We start from the raw sequence: 24,321 nt of genomic DNA on the forward strand, positions 1-24,321 counted from the left end.
CACAGCCTCTGAGGCTGCTAAACAGTATGCAGGTTTAGACAAGGACAGTGAACATTTCTGGTGTGTGTGTGGGGGGGGGGGGGGGGGGGCATTCTAAAGGATATCCTACGGGAAACAACCACAAACACCGTAGCCTACAGGAGATTACAGTGCCTTCCAGCCGCAGTAATAATTAAACCAGAAGTGAGAAATCAAAGTAGCCTAATAGTTAAACTCGCTTCATGCCTCAGTAAAGAGAAGACCAAAGTGGCATTGCCATTGGCAAGTACAAATGACAACAATGCACATTATTTTGTGTATTGTAGGCTATGTGATTCTGGGTCTGACATCATCAAACCACTGGCAATAGGCTATGCCATGACATTTCGGCTTATACTATACCTTCACAGAGAAACCCGACCAGTCCCCAGATGAAGTCACTGCAGTGATGACAGTAGGTGGGTTTGGTGAGGGTGACTTTCCGAAAGCAGTGTCCTGGAGCGTTGACCTGGTACTTCGTCTTAGAGCCCGGCGACTGCTGTGCCTTTTTCCTCCCGGAATGGGGGCTCCCATTGGGACTGACTTGCTTGACACGACCGCTATCTGCCATTATGAAAACAGCTGCTGTTTCTTAAGTTTACAGAAGCGTTTATGATAGAGGCAAACGTAGCTGTACTTCCAGATGTCGGCAGCAACGACCTGTGCAGATGCTGTGTTAAACCACGCCATTCACACGCCAAGTCATTCTAACTTCTGAGTTGGCTTTCTAACCAGCCATGGTTCACCCTCTTCGGCATACACTTCTATTTTATCCAGTGACCGCCGATTCTGTCCACAAAGTTGCATATGATTAGGCTACGTTAGAATATTCGAGAGACGTGGTAAGGCTACTTAACGTAAACAAAAAAGATCCATGACAAACCGACTTCAGAAATACTTCAAGAAAAAAACTGAACGCCGTTGCTTCCCTCCAAGCGCTGTTTACGCGCAGTCAAAATGACCATTAAAACAAAATGGTATACAATTGCGTCTTCAGCGTTACCAGATCAAACAGTTATTTAGTGGAATCCCACTCTATTAACAAGGAGACCGAAGATTTACAACCGCTTCGGCATCAAACGTGCTTCTTGTTTTCATGTTCTTAAAGGCTGGCGAGATTTTCGACAACACATGCACGCACGACTTCCGCCTGCAAGCTATTATATTCCACCCGCAGTAGCGTAGCGTCGCCTGTCCTCAACGATGCCATTAGAATGTTTGTGGAATCATTTTGAAACCTCATTTCCTTGCTTGCTGTGTGAATTCGTATTGGGTGTAGAACACGGAACCCGTCTGGTCGTCGTCACTTGGTATTCTCCATCATCCCGCCCTCACAACGGAGAGGGCAGCTGTTAAGGATTCCTGAGCACGCCCCATCTCTCTCTCTCTCTCTCTCTCGTCACATAGGCTACGGACACTCTCACACAGATTGGTACACTTAGCAAGGACATCCTAGCCCACTAACTGCAGGAATAAGACTGTCCACCCGCATAACTCCCTCATAGGGTTCAAAGAGGAAGAGGTCTCAATAAGCCATGTGGCACTATTGGAAAACTTTAAGGGCCATGCATAGGTTTAGCTTCAGACGAGAATGTATTAGGCCCAGACCCACTCTGCTGGGGCACAGTCCAATGTAGGCCTAATGATGATGATGATATTATTAGGAGTTAGTTATAAATACCTTATCTTGTTTACTGGGGCAAAACAGTTAGCATAAAAACTGGGAGCCAGTATAGGCTAAAAGGGGCCTAGTGATTGACATCAGGGTTAAAGCAGAGTAATGGAAGATCTTTTAATGTCTGTTCAATATTATAGGCCCTATAACTAACTGACATCCAGAGTAGCGTGTGGAATTTATTGTTTAAAACATGTTACCAAATTAGAGGATGAACTAGGGCTAGGCCTACATTTAAAGTAAATACAACCCATTTAACTTATGCTACACAATTTCCAACTGAAGGTGAAATCCTGACTAACCAGACCAGATCAACCTGAAAAACTACAGTAGGCCTATAGCCTGAATTAAAGTGGTGAGATAACCAGTTAGGCCAGGCCTGCCCTGAAGGCATCTTCGTATTCCTATAGCCCGACTATCAATTTGAAACATTCTTTTATTTTTTACTCTTATGAATAATAATTTAGGCTATGTATTTGATTCTGTATAAGTGCCATTTCCAGGTTTCATATTCATGGGTTTCATCAGGCCCCTTTCCACAGGTGTGCAAAAATCAATGACATAGACTGCGTTTACATGCACTTTAGTATTCCGGTTTGGAGGCTTATCCCGATTTTGATCATATTCAGGATATGGTGTTTACATGAAAAGGCTATGTTTTTTTTTTTTTTTTTTTTTTTTTTAAATATACAGGCCTAGCTGTAACAATCAGCACAATTTGTAAGAATAATAGCACATAACACATTAATATCACTGTACTTACATTGCAACACAGTGGTTGTAAGCACACACTGTAGCCTTGATTATCACTGTAATAGATTTGGAGTCAACCTAAACATGTTACACTAACAAATCAAGTCTCATAGCCAAAATCAGCAAAGCTACTGTTTTGAGGCCAAGTAAAGATAGGCCTACTACATCTATTTCCCCAATCAGGTTTGCTATTGTGAATTCATTCTGTAGCATATGCTGAATAAGTCATCTGTCTATTAAAAAAATGAGTAAATTATATTAAAAAAAAAAGTAGGGTAGGCTGCCACATTATATAAAGAAAAAAATGTCAGAGCTTTTTAAGATATTGAACACTTGCACCTACACCAGCATCTATGTTATACACACTGAATTTAGAATTTTAAGGATGATACGTGAACAGTGGTGGCCTCCTTCACCAGTTCGGATATTCGATTTGGAGGACAGCCTTAATAAGCATCTGGGTATACCTTTGGACGTTTGGTTTGGAGGACAGCCTTAATACGCATCTGGGTATACCTGCGGATGTTTGGTTTGGAGGACAGCCTTAATAAACATCTGGGTCAACCTTTGGATGTTCGGTTTGGAGGACAGCCTTTTCTAATAAGCATCCTGGTGTACCTTTGGATGTTCGGTTTGGAGGACAACCTTTTCTAATAAGCATCTGGGTGGCATTTCCGTTTGACACTTGAGACTGCAGTGTCTCAGAGAGCACAGGAGTCATACAGGTCACTCAGAAGGGTTGGGCCTGGATCCTCCTGTCCTTGAGCAAGCTACTGAACAGCTCTTGATGTGCAGGTTGGTGCTTTCAGGGTTCATACGTTTTTAAAAAACCTAGAAAAGTTATGGAATTTGAAAATGCCAATTTCCAGGGCTGGAAAGGTTTTGGAAAACACCCCCAAGTCATGGAAATTTGCTTCACCCAATTCAACACAGAAACATATCTCATTTGGGCAGGTCATGTCTCACACTTGTCACAAACGATTGGCAAACATTTACGTTTTGAGGTGAGAGTTCGTTCCTGCACTTGAGCATTAGACATCACCTTGTTTAGTCTTCTTTTCACTGTTATCTCACAACCTGGGGCCTTGGACTTCTAGGATTACTATATTCAGGAGAAGCATATACCTGATCAGAGAATACTTGTTCAATTTGAGAATATTGAGTCATCTGATTTGAATTTTTCCAAGAAGTTACTTAAGATTTTTTTTAGCAGTCAAATAACTTATTTTGCATTTACATTGCATGGTATAACATACAATTGTTTGTTGTAAAACACTGATTGAAAAAATGTGTTTATGTTAACTAAAATTAAATAAAGGATTATTAATATACAGATAAATGCAGTTAACCTGTTGCAGCTTGTATGTTATACTTGATACTGAGATAGTGCTCAAGGCAAGACTATATGATCTCTTACTCCACCTAGTGGCCTGCTTTAAGTACTTACTTACTCACTTGCTTACTTTAAGACCTGTTTAAAACAAACAGCAACACATGCAGGGGCTTATGCATACTTAAGTCACTATAACTGAAATAGGGGATAAACAATAGTGTAGAGGGAAGTACACCAGAAGTTGACTCACGATAACAAGCTAACTAAAGTGGTGGGGCTATAGAGTGTAAATCTACTAAACATGTCCCAGTGTCTTTCTAAATATTTATAAAAAAAACGTACACAGTATCACCTTAAAGATAAAAAAAGAAGCCTCATCAATCATCAAATTAGCTTTTTATTATAAAAAAAAGTATAACAATAAAACCAATTAAAAAGCAGACCTCTGTACAACACTCTGTTACACAGGGGGCACAGACATAAATATAACGCTAATAAACGACACAGTGCCTAGCAAACCTTTGGTTTGGTTTATCAATTGGTTCTGTTGTTCTCAAACAAAACACACAATACACATCAACTCTATAAAATAACTTTACAATGTTTGGATGTCATGTCATATACAGTTGGGACTTCTTAAAAGTCAAAAAGCCAGAGGGTCAAAAGTGTTTTGATGCAGCTGATGTTTAAACTCTGGATCGGAGTGGTTTAGAAAACCATAGGCCTTCAGAGGCCACGTCCACAGGGAATATAACATATGGAGCGATTGGGGGGAAAAAAGACAGTTAAAACCAAAATAAACACAGGTTTCAATGATCTGAGAACAGGAATTAGAGCCCTTTCCCCTTTCCCCTATCCTCCCACCCCATCCCACCCCCACAATAGGCATGGAAAGAGGCATGTATATATATATTGTTCATCAGTCAGTCAATCCCTTTGATTGACACAGTGGATGAGATCAGTTCCAGCACCTAGTTCAAGCCCCTTAGTTTGAAATAAAGGAAAAAACAAAGTCACGACATAAGTAGACCGAGCCCCCCAACTCACAGCTTATGAAAAAATTTGTCATAAAGAGGCAGGAATGAGCTACTGGCATGAAAAACAAACAGACAGACAAACAAACATAAACAAACATTGAAATGAAAACATTCCATGACCATATAGCACTAGTAATAGTTCTATCCTGCTCCTGCTGTCATGGTCATCTCCGTCCGCTCTGACATCGTCAATAACAGCACCACATGCATCTTATTTCTAGCTGGGCAGGAAGTTGTCCAATTGCGCAGGTCAGGAACCACTCGTATAACAGCCGGTTTTTAGAATGGATCGTCTGCCAAATCTCAGCCAGATGCAGGCTAGATGTGATACAGACGATGCCATCTGGGATGAGAACATCTACGAAGTCCGATAATCCTAACGCGAGATTATAGTGGTGCTCACTGTGGGTGAGGAAGAAGGCAACTATCCTCTGCCAAGTCAAAATGAAGAAAAGACAGTTCTAGAAAGTCGCCCTCTGGGAACAGCGGCGGCCATGTTTAGAAAGCGAACGGGTGACGGCCACAATGTTAGAAGGATGTTTCCGGAAGCCACAGAAGCGCGGAGACTCAGACATGACCTTGATGTAACCCTCAACAGGCATGGCTGCGCAATTACTACAAGAGGCCACTGACCCGAAACGCCAGACGTTATTTGAACGGCGGCATTTCCTCGACAGACCCCAGAGTCGAGCCTTTCTAGAAATGTCTGAGTCATTATGTAAAAGAAACAAAAACAAAAAAAGACAGAGCTTAGTCATCAGTTGATACGCACGAAAGGAGCGGGGTTCCCCTCTCATCACCATAAGAGAAGAGAAGAGAAATAAAACTGACAGTACGACTCTTTAAACAATATGTTTTTTTTGTAACGAAGCACGGGAGAGATTACAATGGAAGCAGCCTCTGTCTGTAAGAACCCGGGCCAAGCTTTTATAATTAGATTTGGGGTTGGGTTGGGTTGGGTTGGGATGTCATTGGACATCCATTCATCCATGACAGCCAGTGAGGCTGGCTTGGAGTGGAGTGTTTGTTTCAATGTGGTCTGCCCCAGTGCCACCCACTGACCACAACAGTCAGTACACCCCACTGGGCCTGTGGGACTTTGGCTAGTGGCTCACTGGCTAGCTAGCTAGCTGGCTGGCTGGCGGTGGTGGTGGTGATGGTGGTGGCGTCAAGCTGGAGGAGGTGACTGACTGACTGACTGACGGAGGGTCCAGTGGCTTGGGCTGTGGGGCCTGGACTGACTCTGGCTCTAGGCCACGGCCTGCTGCGGGGTTTCGGGCAGCTCCAGGCGGCCGCACAGGGACTCGGTCAGGCTGAGGCTCGGCCGCTGGAAGGAGGTCTCCACCCCGCTGTCACACGCTCCATTCTCCTCGTGACAGGCCAGCTTCAGGCCCAGGATGTCCTCAGACAGACCTGAGACAGAGAGAGAGAGAGAGAAAGAAACAGAGAGAGAGAGAGAAAGAGAGAGAGAGTGAGAGAAAGAGAGAGAGAGAGAGAGAGAGAAAGACCGAGCGTATGAGAGCGGAAGACAGACAGACAAAGAAAGACAAGCGAGATAGAGAAAGAACGGAAACGAAAAGGACAGAAAGCAAATATCAGAAAACAAGTGAGAAAAAGAACAAGTGAGGAAAAGAAAGCAAAAAAGGCAAAAAGTGAATTGAATTGTGTTTTCAAGACATCCGCAAAAACACTGCTGTTCATTTTTGCCAGATTTAAAAAAAACTTGGTCGTCGCCTCACATCTGGATGTTAAAACAAAAACACCTTTAGAATACACAACGGAAATGAAAATGAATATCTTCACTAAAACTAAAGCCCTATTCGCACGGGATTAGTATTACCTGTGGACCTTTGGTGATTTGTGATAATTGCGGAGAATGCCTGAGATCTTAGTCCCGTGCGAATGTGCCATGTCTGTAATTTGTAAAGTAAAAATTCCGCCGCAAATTACCTACTATATTTCGCCAAACACAGACGTCCGGTGATAATACTAATCCCGTGCGAATCTGTATCTCAGTGATTGCTGTTGCAATTGCATATCTTTTCTACTTTCTGTGTTGTTTTCGGACGTTAGCATACGACATATCCGGGTGTAATGTCAGTGAAAATAGAGTAATTTACAGACTTTGCTTATCCCGTGCGAATGCGCTGCAATTAACACAGAGGTGGGGCGATAATTTGAAAATGACCAGAGGTCCACAGGTAATACTAATCCCGTGCGAATAGGGCTTAAAACAGTTTTAAATGCATTAAAACTGTGTCGAAGTCAGGCCTCTTTTGAACTGTGTGTGGGGGGGGGGGGGGGGGAGTTATTGAGCAGCTCACAGTATTCTCATCAACGCTATCACTTTAGTACTGAAACACGCAACTTGAGAAAGGAGAACTGCTTCGAAAGGGCAGAGTTCAACTTCCCAATAATTCCCATGAGACGCTAGATTTTAGAGCCATTTCCCAGGGAATCCCCCCTCTTGTGTGCTTGCCTGTCCTCCTGCCTGTCCTCCAAAACAACACAACCAGCATGAGTGTGTGTGTGTGTGTGTGTGTGTGTGTGTGTGTGTGTATGTTTGCATGTTGTGTGTGTATGTGTGTGTGTGTGTGTGTCATCATTAAATTTACTGTGAGGGCAAAGGGAATACCCTTTGCAATTTGCCCAAGAGAACTCTGTGCCCTGGTGTCTGTGAATCACTGGAGGTGTGGGGCGAGGCAGACACCACCACAATAAGAATCTTTTGTTTCCACAGACACAATAAGACACTTGACAAAAAAAAAGAGGAAGTGACATCATCGATGGGCAAGATAATGAGATGGCCCCCTCTGTCACTGCACTTTCAAATTATATATTACTTTCCCGTAAAGAAAGAGAAACACAGAGAGAGATTTAAAAAAAACAAAAACCTTTGTCTACGTCGTTAAAGCTTATTTTGCATGTTACTCATCTGTAAGTTCACAGTTCAGTTACGATCATGTCTCAAAGGGCAAACAAACACACACACACACACACACACTTTGGCTTTTACTCCGCTTTGAAATAGTGAAATTGAGAGGCATATCAAGCCTCTTGACATGTATGATGGACGTGAGTGGCGAGGCAAATTGCACTCGCACGATAACCACTCACGCTGGAAAAGGCTGCTCTGTGGACACACTGTCTGTCCGCCGCTCGTCTGTCTGGCTGTCGTGTCAGAGTAGCCAGATGCCACGTAGGCAGCTGCAGTCGGTGGAGCTTTTAAACTCACCACATGTAGGCGCCCGTCGTGAGTGGCACTGACACTTAACGAACGCCAGAGCCCAAAGCAATCTGAACTGACGAGCGTTTGATAAACAACGGACTTTTACTGACAGTCGGCGTAATCAAAAACGGAACTGATTTGACTTGTAACGAACGGTGCGTGATGGCGGCGAAAGGCTTTGCTGATGTGCGAGGTCGCTTTGAAAACAGTGGAATCCGAGCAACCGAACGTCGAAAAGACGAGGCGCGCTGCGCTCACGTTGGCGGCGTGGGCGGCGTGCGAGGGCCTTACCGGTGATGTGCGTGGCGGGGTGGTCGGGCGGAGGGACGGGAGCGGGCTGGCGGTGCCGCTGTAGCGCTTTCAGGGCGTCGCTGTTCCCTGCCAGCCTCAGGCTCTCAAACAGCTCGTGGACGGTGCCCCCCGACACCTGTGACAAAGGAAAGAACAGAAACTCCTGCTGTCAAGTCTCCAACCTACGCTAATGTGTTATGTCGTAAAATTATATTACTCAAGTCAAACTGTACCATCATGTTGGTGCGTTGTGTTCAGGGGAAATGGGAACTTTGGAAATCTTTGCATCATGTTTTAGATTGGGGGGGGTGTGTGTGTGTGTGTGTGTGTGGCCTAGGCATTACACGTATCTGTATACGCTGGCATGCTTCTAAAGATTATGCTGGTGTACTAGTAAATATTATGCAAGGGTATTTGTAAATGTTGAGTTGTAGGCTGTGGACACACTTGATATGACACCAATACACCAATGAATTTGTATGTGTGTGTATGTTATGTATACGTGAGTGTGTGTGTGTATATATATACACATAGGAATATGTGTGTGTGTGTGTGTGTGTGTGTGTGTGTGTGTGTGTGTATATGTGTGTGTGTGTGTGTGTGTGTTTGTCTCACCTCGTAACTGGCCAGCAGAGTGGCGGCGGGCGAGGGGCTGAGTCGGAATGCGGTGGTGAGCACCCCGAGGCCCAGAGAGTGGGCCAGACTCTCCCAGCCGCCCTGCTGCTCCTCCAGCGCCGCACACACAGCCTGCTTCACATCCGGCCCCAGGCTCCTCATGTCCCCTACACACACACACACACACACACACACACACACACACACACACACACACATATGTACACACACACACACGCGCGCGCATGCACACACACACACACACACACACACACACACACACACACACACACACACACACACGTGTGCACAAACGCACACACACATGCACACACACACACACACACACACACACACACACACACACACACACACACACACACACACACACACACACACACACACACACACACACACACACACACACACACACACACACACACAAGCAAAAAAACATGTCAAAAATAAGTACTAGCACACACATAAATTCAGACAGAGGCAGTCCTCACACAAAAACACATTTAGACACACACACACCATGTACACACACATCACAAGTTCATGCATGAACTCAGACGCCCAAAAACATACACAATGACACACACACACACACACAGACCCAACCTCTGATATGGGTCCCACACGCCACATGTCGCAGTGAGCCAATGTGTTTCCCTCCAGCACAGCCTCGTTCAGCATCACACGCAAGAGTCTTACACCACATGACATGCGAAGGTCATGATGGGCTCTTTCCAGTACAGAGACAAGCTTTAGAGACGCAATGTTTTCATGCAAGGCACACACACACACACACACACACACACACCATCCACTCAGAGAGGAGTCATTACGCTGGTGTGTGTGGTCAGTGGTGAGTCATATTAAAAGGGGAGGAAAGACAGCAAAAAAACCCACAATAACAGTTTTCACACTTACCAATGACATGGAGTGTGAAAACAATGTGGTGTCGCTGACAACGTTTTTAGTTTTCCACCATTGTTTGGTTTGAAGCAGTCTCTTGTTTCTTTTTTTTGCGAAACAGCGCTTTTTTGGTTGATGTGTGCGATTTTTTTCTTTTTTTTTTTTCTTTTTTTGCCCAATGTGTCTATATTTTGTGGCTTTTTATGGACTGTGAAACCGTATCCCAAACAGAGCATCATATCCTAAACGTGGAAACATATCATAACGCTCATCTCCTCCGCGACCAGAATACAGAGCCGGCCTTTGGCGCTGGGAGAGAGCTGCAGCGAGCGGAGTAGCTGGGGAAGGCGCTAGCTAGCGGCGTACAGTACCTTGGGCCAGGACGGGGATGGGGCTGCTCTCCGGCTGGTACTCCTTTCCGCTCAGTATGTCTCGCACCTGAAAAAAAAAAAAAAAAGCACAATCGTTGGCGCTGAGTCAATAAAATATTCATCATTCTGGCCCGACAGCGGGAGTGACAACACGGCGGATTGAAATAGAAAGCTGCGTAAAAAATTCAAGGCCCGGCCTCGTCGAATCATTTTTGATGTTGATGAGAAAAAACATCCTGCCGAGGAACAAGGAACAAGGAACCACCAAAGGAGACTTAAGTGAAGGATCTTACTGTACGCGGAAACAGAACCTCCGCTCATGCACAACTACAGTACCACCATATAGTAATTCAGTATATGCAGTAGTACATATGCAGTCTATGTCCATATCCATGTATTGACTATGTAGTGAACACATGGGTATTCCGAGCAAAGGGTTTATTTCTAATGTACTACAAAGGAGTCTTAACTGATGTGTATGTATTACTGAAGTCTTATGCGCTAATGTTTTGAATAAGTGGATGTCCTGAGCGTAGGGCTCACATTGTATGTACTATATGTATAATAGGAGTCTTAACTAAAGAGACAGAAGCAAGGGATTGTGGGTAGTTGTACCCAGATGTACTGACTTCTGAGGAGGCAGCCATGCCCAGAGGAGTCATTCCGGGGATGAAGCCTTCGTCCTCCTCATCCTCCTCATCCTCCCTGGCTTGCTCGGTGGAGTCCTCATCTTCTTTGAAGAAAACTGGCTCAAAGTTCTCCTTATGAGGGTCTGCCCCTGCAGACGAGATGATAAACACCACAACATAAACACCTTCATTCCTGTGATTACCTTACTAACACTGCAGACCAGTAAACAAAAACTAAAAATAAGTTTGGCAGTCATGGAATTCACAACATTTTCCTTTTGAGAATTCCTCCAGGACTAACACAATTTCCGATTCTTCACACATTCTTTCGGTGCCATAATAAGGACAGATAATGAGCAGGAATGCAGGTGCAGAGCTCATTAAGTTGAGATATCACTGCGCTTTCTGGGCCTTCAACTCTTACAACCTCACGGCTTCCTGGGCTAACACGTTGGGCTAACGTTGTGGGCTAACACGTTGTGGGCCAACACTGTGGGCTAACACTGTGGGACGCAGTGCGGCTCACATTGTCCACTGGAGGAAAGTTTGAGGGAGAGTGTGTGTGTGTGTGTGTGTGTGTGTGTGTGTGTGTGAGGTTCGGCGTGGTGGCCCAGCAAACCTCCTGACCAAGCTGCCAGGGTGCGGCTGTGACGAAGACGCTGGTCATGGCGCCTGGCTGCTCTGTGCTGTGGGTACGGTGCCCGAGTGTCGAGACAGTGGGTTCGCACTCTAACAGGGGCATTGTCTCCGCAATACCTACACCACTGCTGGGATGGACATGCATGCATCATCATCATAGTACGCTCTGTCATTGAGCGAGCAAAAAAAACAACAACAACAACACTGAACTCGAACAAGATGTGGGGGCATAAAATGTTTAGCAGCTTCATTAAATGATTGATTTGTAGACATATCTTGCTTCCAAGATTATTCTTTGGAGCGGCGATGACTACTCTAGACTAAATAAACATCCTGTGTTCAATTCCGTGGCATCCATTTTAATCGGTCACCGCGGCACTCAAACAGTCTTGGGTGTCAGTCAGTTTTTGTTTTTGCAGATACTGGTTTCATTTGTTGATATCCATATCAATCTGTTCATCATTCAAAAAGACCACTTTTGGCCAATCAGCATTTTCATATCAAGCAACTAGAAAATGGAACTCAATCCCACTCCATATCAGGGACTCTTCAAGTTTTAGGGGTTTTAAAAAGTCTTTGAAGACATGGCTCAAAGACAATCAAGCTTGTGATCATTGACCTTTGTTTTTCATTTAGCTTTTCTTTTACTTGTAATGTTAATTCTATTGTCTTTTCATCTGTCTGTGTTTTTACTGTGCTTGAACATCCTGCCCAGGGACTACAGGTGCAAATTAGCTATTTAGCTAACCCTGGTATAGAAGTTATTCTATGCATGGTCCCTGTCAAACAAAACCAATAAACTAAACTAAACTAAACTAAACTAAATCACCGCGGCCTGTCTTGAGTGTACGTTTTCAGTAAGGCCTACTACAGACACTAATGTGCTATAAAGGGAAGATACACTAGTCCATTTGCACTGCAGTACATTCTACAGACTTGTGCCTTCCTAAGGCATCTCCAGTGGCACATCAGACAACACTGATCATCTGGGGACAAACAAGTACAAACTGTAGAGCATTACGCTAAAGTCTGCTAGATTTTCATTTGAAAGTATCTGTGTTGGGTGTGAACGTTTCAACCGGAAACTCTCTTGAAACAAATTGAGAATGTCTACAAATTAGTTTCACAGTTTCATTTTTGAAGAGGCCCGATCACTTTTCACCCACACTCCAAAAGCAAAACAACAGGCCTTTCAAAAAGACATGTGGTTCTCCGCATGAGGATGGAATTACGAGCATTTAATGACGTAATCTTGAGGTAAAGTGAACTTAACATGTCTCATCTGAGATGTCTGAAATACTGTTTTATGCCATTTTTTTTTTTTTAATAGCTCACCTGCAGCCATGAGTAGAGCGCTGAGTTTGATGGATCCGCGGGCGGCTGCGATGTGGAGGGGGGTGGAGCCGTTGTAAGTGCAGGAGTCCACATCAGCGTTGCCCTGCGACACACACAACACAAAACCCAGACATCAGTGGACAAGGCTTGAAGCGGACTGACTACAGTCATTTCCCGCATATAAGCCGCAGGACAATGTTTTAAGTAAGAAGACAAAGTAAGACACAAAAGAAACAAAACCATATTAACACCATATTAACTGCCCCCTGCAATAACCTCATAGCTGAAGAAATTTAGCAAATTCAATGTATAAGCCACGGCTAATAGTCGGGAATTTACGGTAATTTCCTGTGTATTAGCCACATTGTGTATAAGCCGCAGGACAGTGTTGTATACAAGTTAAAAGAAACAAAACCATATTAAGTAAGGGATAACGGCCGACGAGGTGACCGGTTCGATGGAAATAATGGCTAGGTGGAGGTCTAGAACTCCGGCGACGTGCGAAGCACGGAGACGGAGTTACCTCCGCCGTGCCATTATTTCCATCGAACCGGTCGACCTCGAAGGCCGTTATCCCGCTTATCTCCCGTTTGTATTCATAACCTGTATATTTAGAACATAGTTTTATTCCACCGTTGCGTCCGTTAACATCGCTAAAACTGTCTTGACTATGGGACTACTTTCTGCCACATATCAACTTTCTACTTGCAGGACAAAACTGCCGTTACTAGTTCTAAAATGGATGGTTGCTATGGCCAAAGGCCAGTCGTTAGTTCTAAATGGCTGGTTGCTACGGCCAAAAGCCAGTCGTTAGTTCTATCTCTCCCGTTGTCAAGCGGCCATATCCCAGGATTCTGATTAACTTTAACTTTGAAAGATCGCTACTTTTATAGCCTACATGGCATCCAACTAGCTACAATCCACCTCCGTCATATGCTACAATGTTACTATGGTTCTGCACGTCTGTATTTCAGCTTGGATGCTACGTGACAGTTCATTTAAACTTCGCAACGAGTTTGGCGAATTAATATTAAAGTGTGTTACGGGAACTACTTCAGAGGTAGCAGGTTATACGAAGTTAATGGCCACCCCATCAGCCAATCAGAGAAGAGAATTCCATTGTTGAGGGAGATAATACCATAATAACGGCCCTGTGCATTAACCTCAATGCTGAATTTTGCAAAATCAATGTATAAGCTGCGGCTAACAGTTGGGAATTTACGGTACACACTGTAACATTCGGCTCACAGAGCGTATATGCTGCAACAATTAGCTTCTACTATAATCAATGGGACAGAATTAGATCAGAGTCTTCTCAAACTATTTGTAACGCTCCTTGAAGGGAACGCTTCAGCTACGTGCCTGGTATACCGTGTCAGTAAGACGACATGCCCACACAAGAACCAGCTAGTTTTTTCCTATAAAGATAAACTGTCAGGGCATACAGTCATACATAAAGTATCACACCACGTTTCATAGAGATATAATATGTATTATGAGAAATATCGGTGCTTAGTAGGATTCCATTTGGTGTCTTCTCGTTGCAAGTCTAGTAACAATTGTTCCCACTAGCACAGAAGCGCACACACACACACACACACACACACACACACACACACACACACACACACACACCTCCAGTAGCAGGCAGCCGCTGAGCGAGACGTTGTCCATCTCGACGGCCAGGTGGAGTGGCGTGCGTCCGCTGGTGAGTTCCTGCACGTCGGCACTGGCCCCGGCCTGAAGAAGTGCCCGCACCGCACACAGGCTGTTAGCCAGCACAGCCACATGTAGAGCACATAGACCTGCACAGAGAGAGAGAGAGAGGGAGATAGAGAGAGAGAGAGAGAGGGAGAGAGAGAGGGAGATAGAGAGAGAGAGAGAGAGAGGGAGATAGAGAGAGAGAGAAAGAGAGGGAGAGAGAGAGAGAGAGAGAGAGAGAGATTAATTAATACCCCGTTTTGTTCTTTCCCCCCCCCTCATCAATGATACCCAATATGTCAAACCCGTAACTTTGGCAACAATTACTTATCATAATTTGATTTGATTTGATTTGATTAAAGAGAGAAATAGAGAGAGAGAGAGAGAGAGAAGGACAGACAGAGATAAGAGACAAAGAGAGAGAGAGAGAGAGAGCGAGAGAGAGAGAGAGAGAGAGAGAGAGAGAGAAAGAGAAATGTAGCTGAAGCCACTGAGATCCTGAATACAGATGACATGCTGGTCTGACCACAGCCCTGACCACAGAGAAGACATAGGGGACCCACTTTCAGCTCTATATGCTCGACTGCCTCCAGAGTGCCACAGCACTTTCGGTACTATCATTTTCACTGTACAGTCAGCGCCATAATTTCCATAGTATAAATCAGTACTATCTTTTTCACAGTACAGTCAGTATAACTTTCACAGTACAGTCAGTACTATAATTTGTATAGTACAATCAGTAATATCATTTCCATAGTGCAATCAGAACTACCATTTTCACTTTGATTCTTTCGAAAAACTGGCCATTAGAACTCGTAAACAGTAGTATTAACCATTTCGTGACGATGACGGGAAATCCCAGTAAAGGCCAGGTTCCTGTGGTGATTCACACTGCAATGTGTCATCGGCTGTCAAAACATGTTGCCATGCTCAGATCACTGGCTGTCATTCCATACTGCACTTGTACTAAACCCTTACACTTTACTCTTTACATAAGAGTGAAATGACACGGTCATGAATGTGTCATAAACGTTAAAAACGAGTCACAAATGTTTCTTAAATAACAATTCTGTCATTAAGTGTAATTTTGTTTTGGGGGGGGGTTTGTCATGAGAAGTTAGGGTTAGCGTTAGGGTTCATGTGTCATGAGAGTGTCATGTGTTCATGACAGTGTCATGTCACTATTATGTAGATACCTTCAAGTAAAGTGTTACCTACTGAACTTCTACTAACATCACGTCCGATTTAGTTTGATCACCTTGAAAACTTGCCATTAGGAATCTATAACATAATGGTTTGCAATGTATACACATGAATAAAAAGCACAATCCATACAACTCTTTACCCTTACACACTGCTAATAGTGAGTCTGTTCATGGGATAACACATATCGCTCCCAATGTATCCATAGAACACCAAGACAACAATACAACCGAACTGTTCCGTCAGTATACTGCTAGTGTTCACTGAGCACTTACTTCCATAGTGCACACTTTTTGATGGTTAGTATTGTATCGTTCAGTGTGAGTAGCGTCCATTGTTCTACATTGAACTTTTAGACCGTTATAAGGTCTTCACACGTCCATGCCCTCTGAGGTGGCGTGGTGGCGACATACCCCTGGAGTTGGGCACGTCTGTCAGCTCGGCCATGCCAGGGTGCCGCAGTAGCTGCGCCATCATGTCCCCTTCCGTCTGCTGGGCGGCCAGGTGCAGGGCCGTGTTGCCATGGCGATCGGTGAGACTGGCTTGCGCCCCAGCGTCCAGGAGGACGTCCATGGCTTCCCTCTGCTGCGTGATCACCGCCAGGTGCAAGGGGGTCTGGAGAAGGAGTAAACAAACAAATAAGCAACAAAAACAACAACAAATACACAATCATCTTGTTTAGCCAGTTATATCAAAGAGGACACTGAATATAGTTTGGCTTGGTTGATTCCATAGTGCCATTTAGCACTGCCAAATTACTTTTTTTCCTCTGTGTGTGTGTACAGTATGTGTGTATGTGTGTGTGTGTGTGTGTGTGTGTGCGCGTGCGTGTGTGTGTACCTGGTAGAGGTCATTCCTCATGTTGAGCACATCCTCTCCTGGAAGGGCAGTTATGACCTGAGTCAAACTCCTGACTGAGTCTGGCTGGCTGTGGATAACACTAAGATGAAGCCCACTAGAAAGAGAGAGAGGGGGAGAGAGAGAGAGAGAGAGACAGAGAGAAGGAGAGAAAAAGAGAGAAAGAAAGAGAGAGAGAAAGAGAGAGGGAGATAGAGAGTGAGAGGAAGCAGGAAAGAGAGACAGAAGGAGAGAGAGAAGAGTCAAATCCTGCTTTAAAAATGGCGCTGTAGTTGATGATGATAGCACTAAGAGCAAAGCCAAAGTACACGTAACGCTATATAGCTGGCATACACTTCTGCGGATACAGCTGCATACATCAGTGTTTCCAAAGACGGTGCACTCGGGCATGTCTCTCAGCGGCACAAGCTGCATCCACCAATCTCAGTGTTTGACATCGTATATCTCCGCATCTGCAGAAGTATATTTTGGCCCTCACAGCCATGGCAATTTGAGCCATGCATGCTTATAAAAACATTCCTCTAAATGCAAGGTTGTACGGGCAGAAGAACGGCTCAATGTGGCTTGGTGGCGAACACAGTCAGAAAGAGGTTACCCAGAAGGTCCCTCGGGGGTCATTTAAGGACCCTTTCATCGGGGGGACTGTTAGTAGCATCTTTGAGCATTTCCCCATGGGAGGAAAAACCCTTAGCAATTTGCAAAGCTAGCTTTTAGTGTCTTTCACAGACCCAGTAATAGTAAGACGTTCAGGGGTCAGTTTTTAAAGTGTCTTTCACATAACGAGTAATAGTAAGAGAGGCTAAGGGGTTAATTTTCTTAGTGTCCTGCACAGGACTAGTAATAGTAAGAGGCTAAGGGGTTCATTTTTTGAGTGTCCTGCACACAGGACTAGTAATAGTAAGAGGTTGAGGGGGGTCAGTGTACACACGTGTCTCCGTCCTCATCCTGAGCAGTCATCAGGGGGCGCTGTAGAGCCAGCAAGGCACACGGGTCTCCAGAGACCGCATACTGGAACAAAGCGAGCGCCTGCCTCTCAGCCAACTCGGCCAGCCTGGACTCCAGGAAACACACTGACCACACACATCAGAAAAGGAGAGAGAGAGAGAGAGAGAGAGAGAGAGAGAGAGAGAGATGGAGGGAGGGAGAGAGAGAGAAAGATAAGAGACAAGTGAAAATCTACCCACTGAAACCAGTGGTGTCTCAAACCGCATACTTCCGTCAGTATACTGCTAGTGTTCACTGAGCACTTACTTCCATAGTGCACACTTTTTGATGGTTAGTATTGTATCGTTCAGTGTGAGTAGCGTCCATTGTTCTACATTTAACTTTTAGACCGTTATAAGGATGTCATCCAGATACTTTCAGTTCACTAGTTCTTGAATCATCTGTACTATATACTTACTTAAACTAAGTACTTGAAGTGTGCAAGTAGGCGGTTTGAGTCTGAATACATTAGCAACTAAATATCAATGAAAAGACACTGACAACAATCACTCAATGATCATCATATCACCATACAATTACATCTTCACAGGTACAGGCCAGGTCAGCTCACCTGTGTTCATCCTGTCCGTCTCGTCACCCTCTTCCGCAGAAAACCCTCGAAATTCTCTCGCCTCCCCTGGGATGCCAACATCGGGCTGGGGGGCGACCTTAACGACCCCTCCCGAGGCTGGGTCATCGTCGTCGTCATCATCGCCACCAGCATCGCTACCGTTATCGCCGTCCTCCACACGAGTGGTTGCTGCAGACCACATGGAACACATAGCCAAGTAACATATACCATCACATCATAATGCCTTTATGGACTTTTCCACGTTAGCTGAAACGGGAGTGTGGGGAGAGTTAGCGAACGGTTCACTAGTGCTGAAGTGACCAGGCAGCATAGTGCTAGGTCATGCTCAAGGAAATAAACCTCTCAACGACCCATGAAGCCTACAAAGCAACACAACATGGCAGCCACGGTTGAGTGACGCCTCTATTGTTGCTGCTTTTAGTCTGTAAACAAGACGTGAAAAACACAGCCCCCAGCCTGAGCTGAATGACAGTGTTGTTAACCACTCACCATGCTTGATGTTGGTGGCCCCGCCCCCCATGCCTGGGGAGAATGTGTAGCCAGAGCCGTAATTCTGGAAGTTGGAGTAGCCGTGGTAGTACGAGCCTGCAGGACACACCATACGCCCATAGGGAAAGTCACATAGACATACACACACACAATCAAAATCATAATAAAACATAATTGATTTAATATATCATATTCAATAACATGAGCAGGGCTGTTACAGAGTTCTATTACATCATATCTGCAGGTTGTACTGTACATGGTGAGAGAGTGGTGCATCCCTCCTTCATGTGGTCATATACCATTGACATAATAACTAACTGTACTAACAACATACTATACTATACTATACTATACACGCTAATGAAGTTATCTCATTTAAAAAAACACACTTTAAAAACGGATCAAAACTGTAAAAATGACGTCTAGAATAAGACGATGGAAGACGATGATGGCGAGAGGAGTGGCGCTCACCTCCTCCTCCTCCCGTGCCGGGCCCCCCGCCGGTGGCCGGTCCGCCCCCGCCGCCCCGGTACATCCCCCCCGCTCCGCCCGGGCCGCTGTAGTCCTGGAAATTGGGCAGCGTCTTCTGCCTCTTCCTCTGGACCTCCTCCTTATCTGTGTGGTGCCAAAGGAGACGAGGGGAGCGGAGCGCAAGGGAGAACAAAAAAAAACGGTGACGTTGACTTAACATATTTCACTCTGGAAGGGATAACGCATTGTCCGCCTGAGTCGGTTTCGGAAGAGAAGTCCCGACAGGGGAGCACGGGAACTTGCTTCATCCTGAACAGGCTAACTTTCCGATACTGACGGCAGACAATACATTCTCCTGCTCATTACACAGTGAGCTGCCAAGGAGAAAATAAACTTCACATACAGTAATATACTACTAGTTGTGCTATGCACATTGCACAAGGCTATATACCATACTCCTGCTGTATGTTACACAAACATAAGGACAGTACTGTCTTTAAGGACAGCAGTAGCTGTTAGTAGTGGTTGCGTCAGTGGTTGTGAAGGAAGTCGGCACGCTGTCACTATGTTAATCACCTATGATCTGCGGATGGTAGGTGAAGGGCTTGGGTTCACTAGTTTCGTTGTCCGACTTCCTCTTCAGCTGAACAAATACAGAGGTTGGCTTCTGAAGGTTCAAGTCTCTGTACTTTGGAGTCTTGAAGACGATAGCAAACTGTGACACAGAAAGCATAAAACAGAAAAAAACATTCATTAATCTAGGTCTACAGAATGCTGAATGTCAAAGGTCTGATCATAACCGGACAAAAATGTCAATTTAAGTGTGACAGAACTGGGTTTGGGTCAGGTTAGGTTTGGCTCTGACCTGTCTGTGGACGTCTGTAGGTGAGAAGTCACCAAATGCTTCCCAGGTAAGGCCACTGTCTCCCTCTTCATAGAAACGCACCTGAATATCATCTACATAAAAAAACAAAACACAGGGAGTAATGACGATTGTAAAGATCAAAGGGATGATAATGTTGCAGAAATCATATAAAAACATATGATGAATGGTGACCATCATGATGGTGAAAGATTACTACACATTACTACACACTACACAGAAAGTGGCCCAGGAAATGTCTCTGAATGCAACTTAATTTAGCAGAGAGGCGAGAGTGGCCAACGCATTTGAGCAAGAGCATTTGTATGACCACAGCCATTTCTACTTCTAAACGAGTGCAATTGGACATGCAAATTGGGCTGCTAATCTTTCCATTACCGCTGCCATTATCTTCATGCCGAGCGGCATCAAAAGAGTGCAGAGTGATGTTTCTGCTTCAGTTACTGGTGCTGTTAGCAGTGCTGTTCCAAACTGCCCAGCCTCCAGTGTAGATGCTGAAGGCGGCTTAAAAGCCATCGACTGACTAGCTTTCAGTAACATAAGAGAGCGTTTACGCTTGGCAGCACATGTTTTTTTTTTCTTCTGTTTATCATCACACCTGCAGTGTCATAGAAACATAGCCGGTGTCTAAGACCCGCCTTAATTCATTACCCCCCAGCAGCTGACCTTATAAGCGGGGTCAGTTCCACTCTGCTGTAACAAAGGAGATCTATGCAAACAACGCATGGTAGGTGTATCGGCCATCTACACCTAACAGCGCTTGCTGTTTTTGGCAGCTGGCTTCAAAGTGTATCAGTTGGCATCACTAAAGATTAAGAGCCGTCCAAGAACTGCACTAACTGTTGCCATCTAGTAGTAATTCAGGTTCTTCAGGACACTGAAGGAGTTGCAGAGAGGTGAGGAAAACATTAACCTGTGTGTGTGTGTGTATGTGTGTGTGGGTGTGTATGTGTGTGTGTTCTCTTCCTGTTTGGCTTACTCACTGAAAACAACATAACACCTCACTATTGCAGAGCAGAGAGAGAGAGAGAGATAGAAAGATAAAAAGAGAGAGTGTGAGAGTGTGAAAAAAAGGCAGACAGAAGGAAGTAAAGAACTGCAAAATATGAAGAAAGACAGAAAAAAAATCAATCTGACCATATATCCTTTCTATAACTCTAAAGTAGTCTTGCCATTGCCCCTTTCCTAAGCATTTGTATTTAGAAAAGTCACACATATTCAGGAACCAGTGGAGAGAGAGAAAGAGCAAATGAAGAGGGAGGGAGAGAGAGAGAGAGAGAGAGAGAGAGAGAGAGAGAGAGAGAGAGAGAGAGAGAGAGAGAGAGAGAACGAGTGAGCACAGCCCAGTGAGGGGGCGGGGGCGGCGGCAGAGAAGGAGAGCAACTCTTTGGCTTCTCTTCCTCTTTCCTGGTGCATTTGCATAATGGAGGGGGAATTCCCCGAGTCGGGAAGGCTCGGCCCGGGCCAGAGGACTTCCTCCGGCGACAGCGCAGGCCGGGATGACGTTGCGGATCACATGGATCTACGGGTCGGAACATGTGCTACCCATGCGGATCAAACAGGGACTCTCTCTGGGTAGCTGTTGATGAACCCCTCATGCCCCCCCCTCCCCCCCCCCACCCCCCATGCAGATGTTTCTGGCTATTTGTTTTCATCTCCTCTCATTAACGACCTAACCACCGACACAGGGACTCTGGATAACTGTAAACCCCTACCCCCCCCTCCCCTCCCCCCTCCCTGTCCAATGTCCAACATTTCTGGTTATTTGTTTTCCACTCGTTACTGGTGATTTAACGGACAACGTGGGTTGGCTCACCTTTCTGGACTTTGTCACACAGGAGGTAGACCTCCTCTCCTCCGGTCACGCAGCCTGCTGTACGGTCCATACGGACGATCTTCAGGTTGGAGGCGTTTGGGGCTTCTGCGAATCAGAGACATAAATAGGTGGAGGTGGGAGAGAGACAATGATGGCGTGAAAGAGATAGAAAGAGGTATAGAGATAGAATGAGAGTGAGAGTGAGAGAGAGTCATAAGTGTACACATAAGTTCACAAGTTGAAAGCTAGAGGTGATTGTTATAGAGTTCTTTGGAATACTGCAGAAAGTTAGCCTGGGTATACCCATGCTGCTTTGTGCACAAACTCATGCACGCTGCTGTGGTGGTGTTAGCCAGGCTAACAGAAAGCTCCTTTTGACTTGAATGGACCTTCCCAACATTCGGAGGTTCAAACTTCATTACATTGACCAAAACAACAACCGTATTGTGTTGGGGTCGCGTCAGGACTACTATTTCCAGATAGTGCCCAGCAGCATACATTATCCCTTATTGGTTCTAAGTGTTACTGACCAGTGACATTGTGTTATTTCTCCATTACAGCAGAGGTGGCAGCCTGCCCTGACCGTCCTACCACATCAGGACTGGAAGCTTCTCAGCTTGGCACCTGACTGGAGATGGTCCGTCAGACACCACTACACTTTTCACACTCGACTCCAAAACAACAAGAGCACATACTACTGCAGAGCCTCCTGTCAACGAGGAGAAGGAGAGCCCACAGCCCCAAATGTCTGGGGAGAGACGGACGAAGGGACTGAGGAAAACTGAAAGTGTGCGCCACGTTTTTTTTCCCCCACCCATCAGCAGGAAGATGACACAGGGCCATGTTTGCTAATTCCTCTTTCAGAACCTGAGACTTATGGCAAATCTGGACAGTGCTTCTGCAGAAGTGAAACCTGACGCGGTTTTATTTCTCAAATCGTGCGTCGAATGACAACGACAAGAGACGGATAAGATGACAAACGAAGGCCGCGTTGTGTCAGGCACGCTCTTGTTTACGCGGCATCGCCAGAGCAGGGTCTACGCCCAAGTCCTCACAACACGCGTGTTTGTCGTGTCAGTCTCAACAGTAGGTGTGAGTAGGTGTGAGTAGGTTTGAGTGTGTGTGTTTAGGTAACTTCCCTTTGGAACAGCTATTTGGCCCGGGCCACTCACTTCCTCATTTGAGCCGTACTGATTTACATAGCGATCACTCATCACACCCTAACAGACTACCGCAGCCCTGCCCTCATGTGTGTGTACATGTGTGTGTACATGTGTGTGTACACCGTGCGTAGCCGAGCGTGACGAGGGCGAAGGAAAATCATTGCTGATGTTCGGGACGGTGACATCAGTCGGTCTCGCATCGTACGCTTCCCCGTGGACGAGCAGGGCGCCAGGTGAGATTCGGTTTTGATGCCGCCCCGAAAGCAATCAACTCCTCCGCCTGATTCGGTTCACTTTGCGGTCATCCGTTCATGGCCTACTCATTTACATTCCAGTGGAATCAGCTTTGCGCTTCAAAAATGCTTTTCAACTCAGGTAGCCTAAACTTGTTCAGTCCAACCAGCCCTAAGTGTGTCATTTGCCATAAATACATGGGAGGAGACCTCCACTGAAATCCCCACGGCATTACGAAAACAAAACATAGAGCAGCAGAAGTCTAAAGAGCTCATCAGTGCCTGATTCTTTACTAAGTCGTGTCTATGCAATGCCATCAATCACCTTTTTAAGGGAAAGCAACCACACAGAGATGCCAACTTCTCACTTCTCAATTTTTGGCGGGTGTAAACAAAGCTAGTTAGCACCTTTTTAGTGAGGAAGAACTACAGCATACTTACTAAATACTATCTAGAATAAATGTACATGTTTAGGATTCGGAGGTATTTGCTAAATAACTGTCAACATTTAGTAATATGTCTGTAACAATAAATCAAATGTGTGGCCTCTATTAAATAAAACAACATCCTGCCAGTGAAACACTGCTCAGCAATATGTTTACATACCAAAGACTTAACATCCTTTGTTTTGACTGGTATGTGGTAGACATGACCATAAAAACAAATATATGCACAAATAGGCAAGTTGAAACAACAAAAATAGTAGCTATACATACCAAACCAAAGGGACTCAATGGTCGAGTTTTTAAACAAATGTAAATAGATGGCTACAGAATAGGGGATAAATAAATGACTGTCACACCACAACACACCATAAGAGACATGTCCTGATGAAGGCCCCAGCCGCTACGCGTGGGCATTTTTAGGTCCTTGTTGGACATGTCTAGTTCAAAATAAAGACATTTTAAACCTCTGGAGTGCCTTGGTCGTGGAGGATTTTTTTCTCCTTTTTCCTACACAAACTATTTACCGTGGACCAAAGAGCACCCAACAACAAGCAGCATCAAAAGAACAAAGAGGACTGAGCACGCCACTAACCCTGAACATTTACACCATCAGAGACGTTGGGATAATGTGAAATA

At 45.1% G+C, this 24,321-nt stretch overlaps 2 protein-coding genes across 4 annotated transcripts in view; both read right to left on the reverse strand.

Annotated features, from left to right (window-relative positions):
* The window catches only part of LOC134069364 (diacylglycerol kinase theta), a 31,716-nt gene extending 30,362 nt beyond the window's left edge, over positions 1–1,354 (reverse strand). Inside the window, exon 1 of one of the 2 annotated variants that reach the window (XM_062525322.1) lies at positions 382–1,354. In XM_062525322.1, the coding sequence (XP_062381306.1) occupies positions 382–589 (208 nt within the window). In that variant the 5' untranslated portion in view covers positions 590–1,354. The remainder of the gene's footprint in view (positions 1–381) is intronic. The other variant, XM_062525323.1, reaches the window with a different exon arrangement.
* A 2,809-nt stretch (positions 1,355–4,163) lies between these two features.
* The window catches only part of nfkb1 (nuclear factor of kappa light polypeptide gene enhancer in B-cells 1), a 33,915-nt gene continuing 13,757 nt past the window's right edge, over positions 4,164–24,321 (reverse strand). For both annotated transcript variants that reach the window (XM_062525320.1, XM_062525321.1), the window contains exons 9-24: positions 21,844–21,948; positions 20,010–20,101; positions 19,721–19,859; positions 19,145–19,288; positions 18,674–18,769; positions 18,164–18,352; positions 17,537–17,678; positions 16,591–16,705; positions 16,164–16,365; positions 14,482–14,651; positions 12,847–12,949; positions 10,873–11,021; positions 10,244–10,310; positions 8,952–9,118; positions 8,337–8,472; positions 4,164–6,229 (exon numbers count right to left, since the gene is read on the reverse strand). In XM_062525320.1, coding sequence (XP_062381304.1) covers positions 6,066–6,229; positions 8,337–8,472; positions 8,952–9,118; positions 10,244–10,310; positions 10,873–11,021; positions 12,847–12,949; positions 14,482–14,651; positions 16,164–16,365; positions 16,591–16,705; positions 17,537–17,678; positions 18,164–18,352; positions 18,674–18,769; positions 19,145–19,288; positions 19,721–19,859; positions 20,010–20,101; positions 21,844–21,948 — 2,180 coding nt within the window. In that variant the 3' untranslated portion in view covers positions 4,164–6,065. The remainder of the gene's footprint in view (positions 6,230–8,336; positions 8,473–8,951; positions 9,119–10,243; positions 10,311–10,872; positions 11,022–12,846; positions 12,950–14,481; positions 14,652–16,163; positions 16,366–16,590; positions 16,706–17,536; positions 17,679–18,163; positions 18,353–18,673; positions 18,770–19,144; positions 19,289–19,720; positions 19,860–20,009; positions 20,102–21,843; positions 21,949–24,321) is intronic.

This window comes from Sardina pilchardus, chromosome 21 (assembly GCF_963854185.1).
Source record: "Sardina pilchardus chromosome 21, fSarPil1.1, whole genome shotgun sequence".
NCBI lineage: Eukaryota > Metazoa > Chordata > Actinopteri > Clupeiformes > Clupeidae > Sardina > Sardina pilchardus.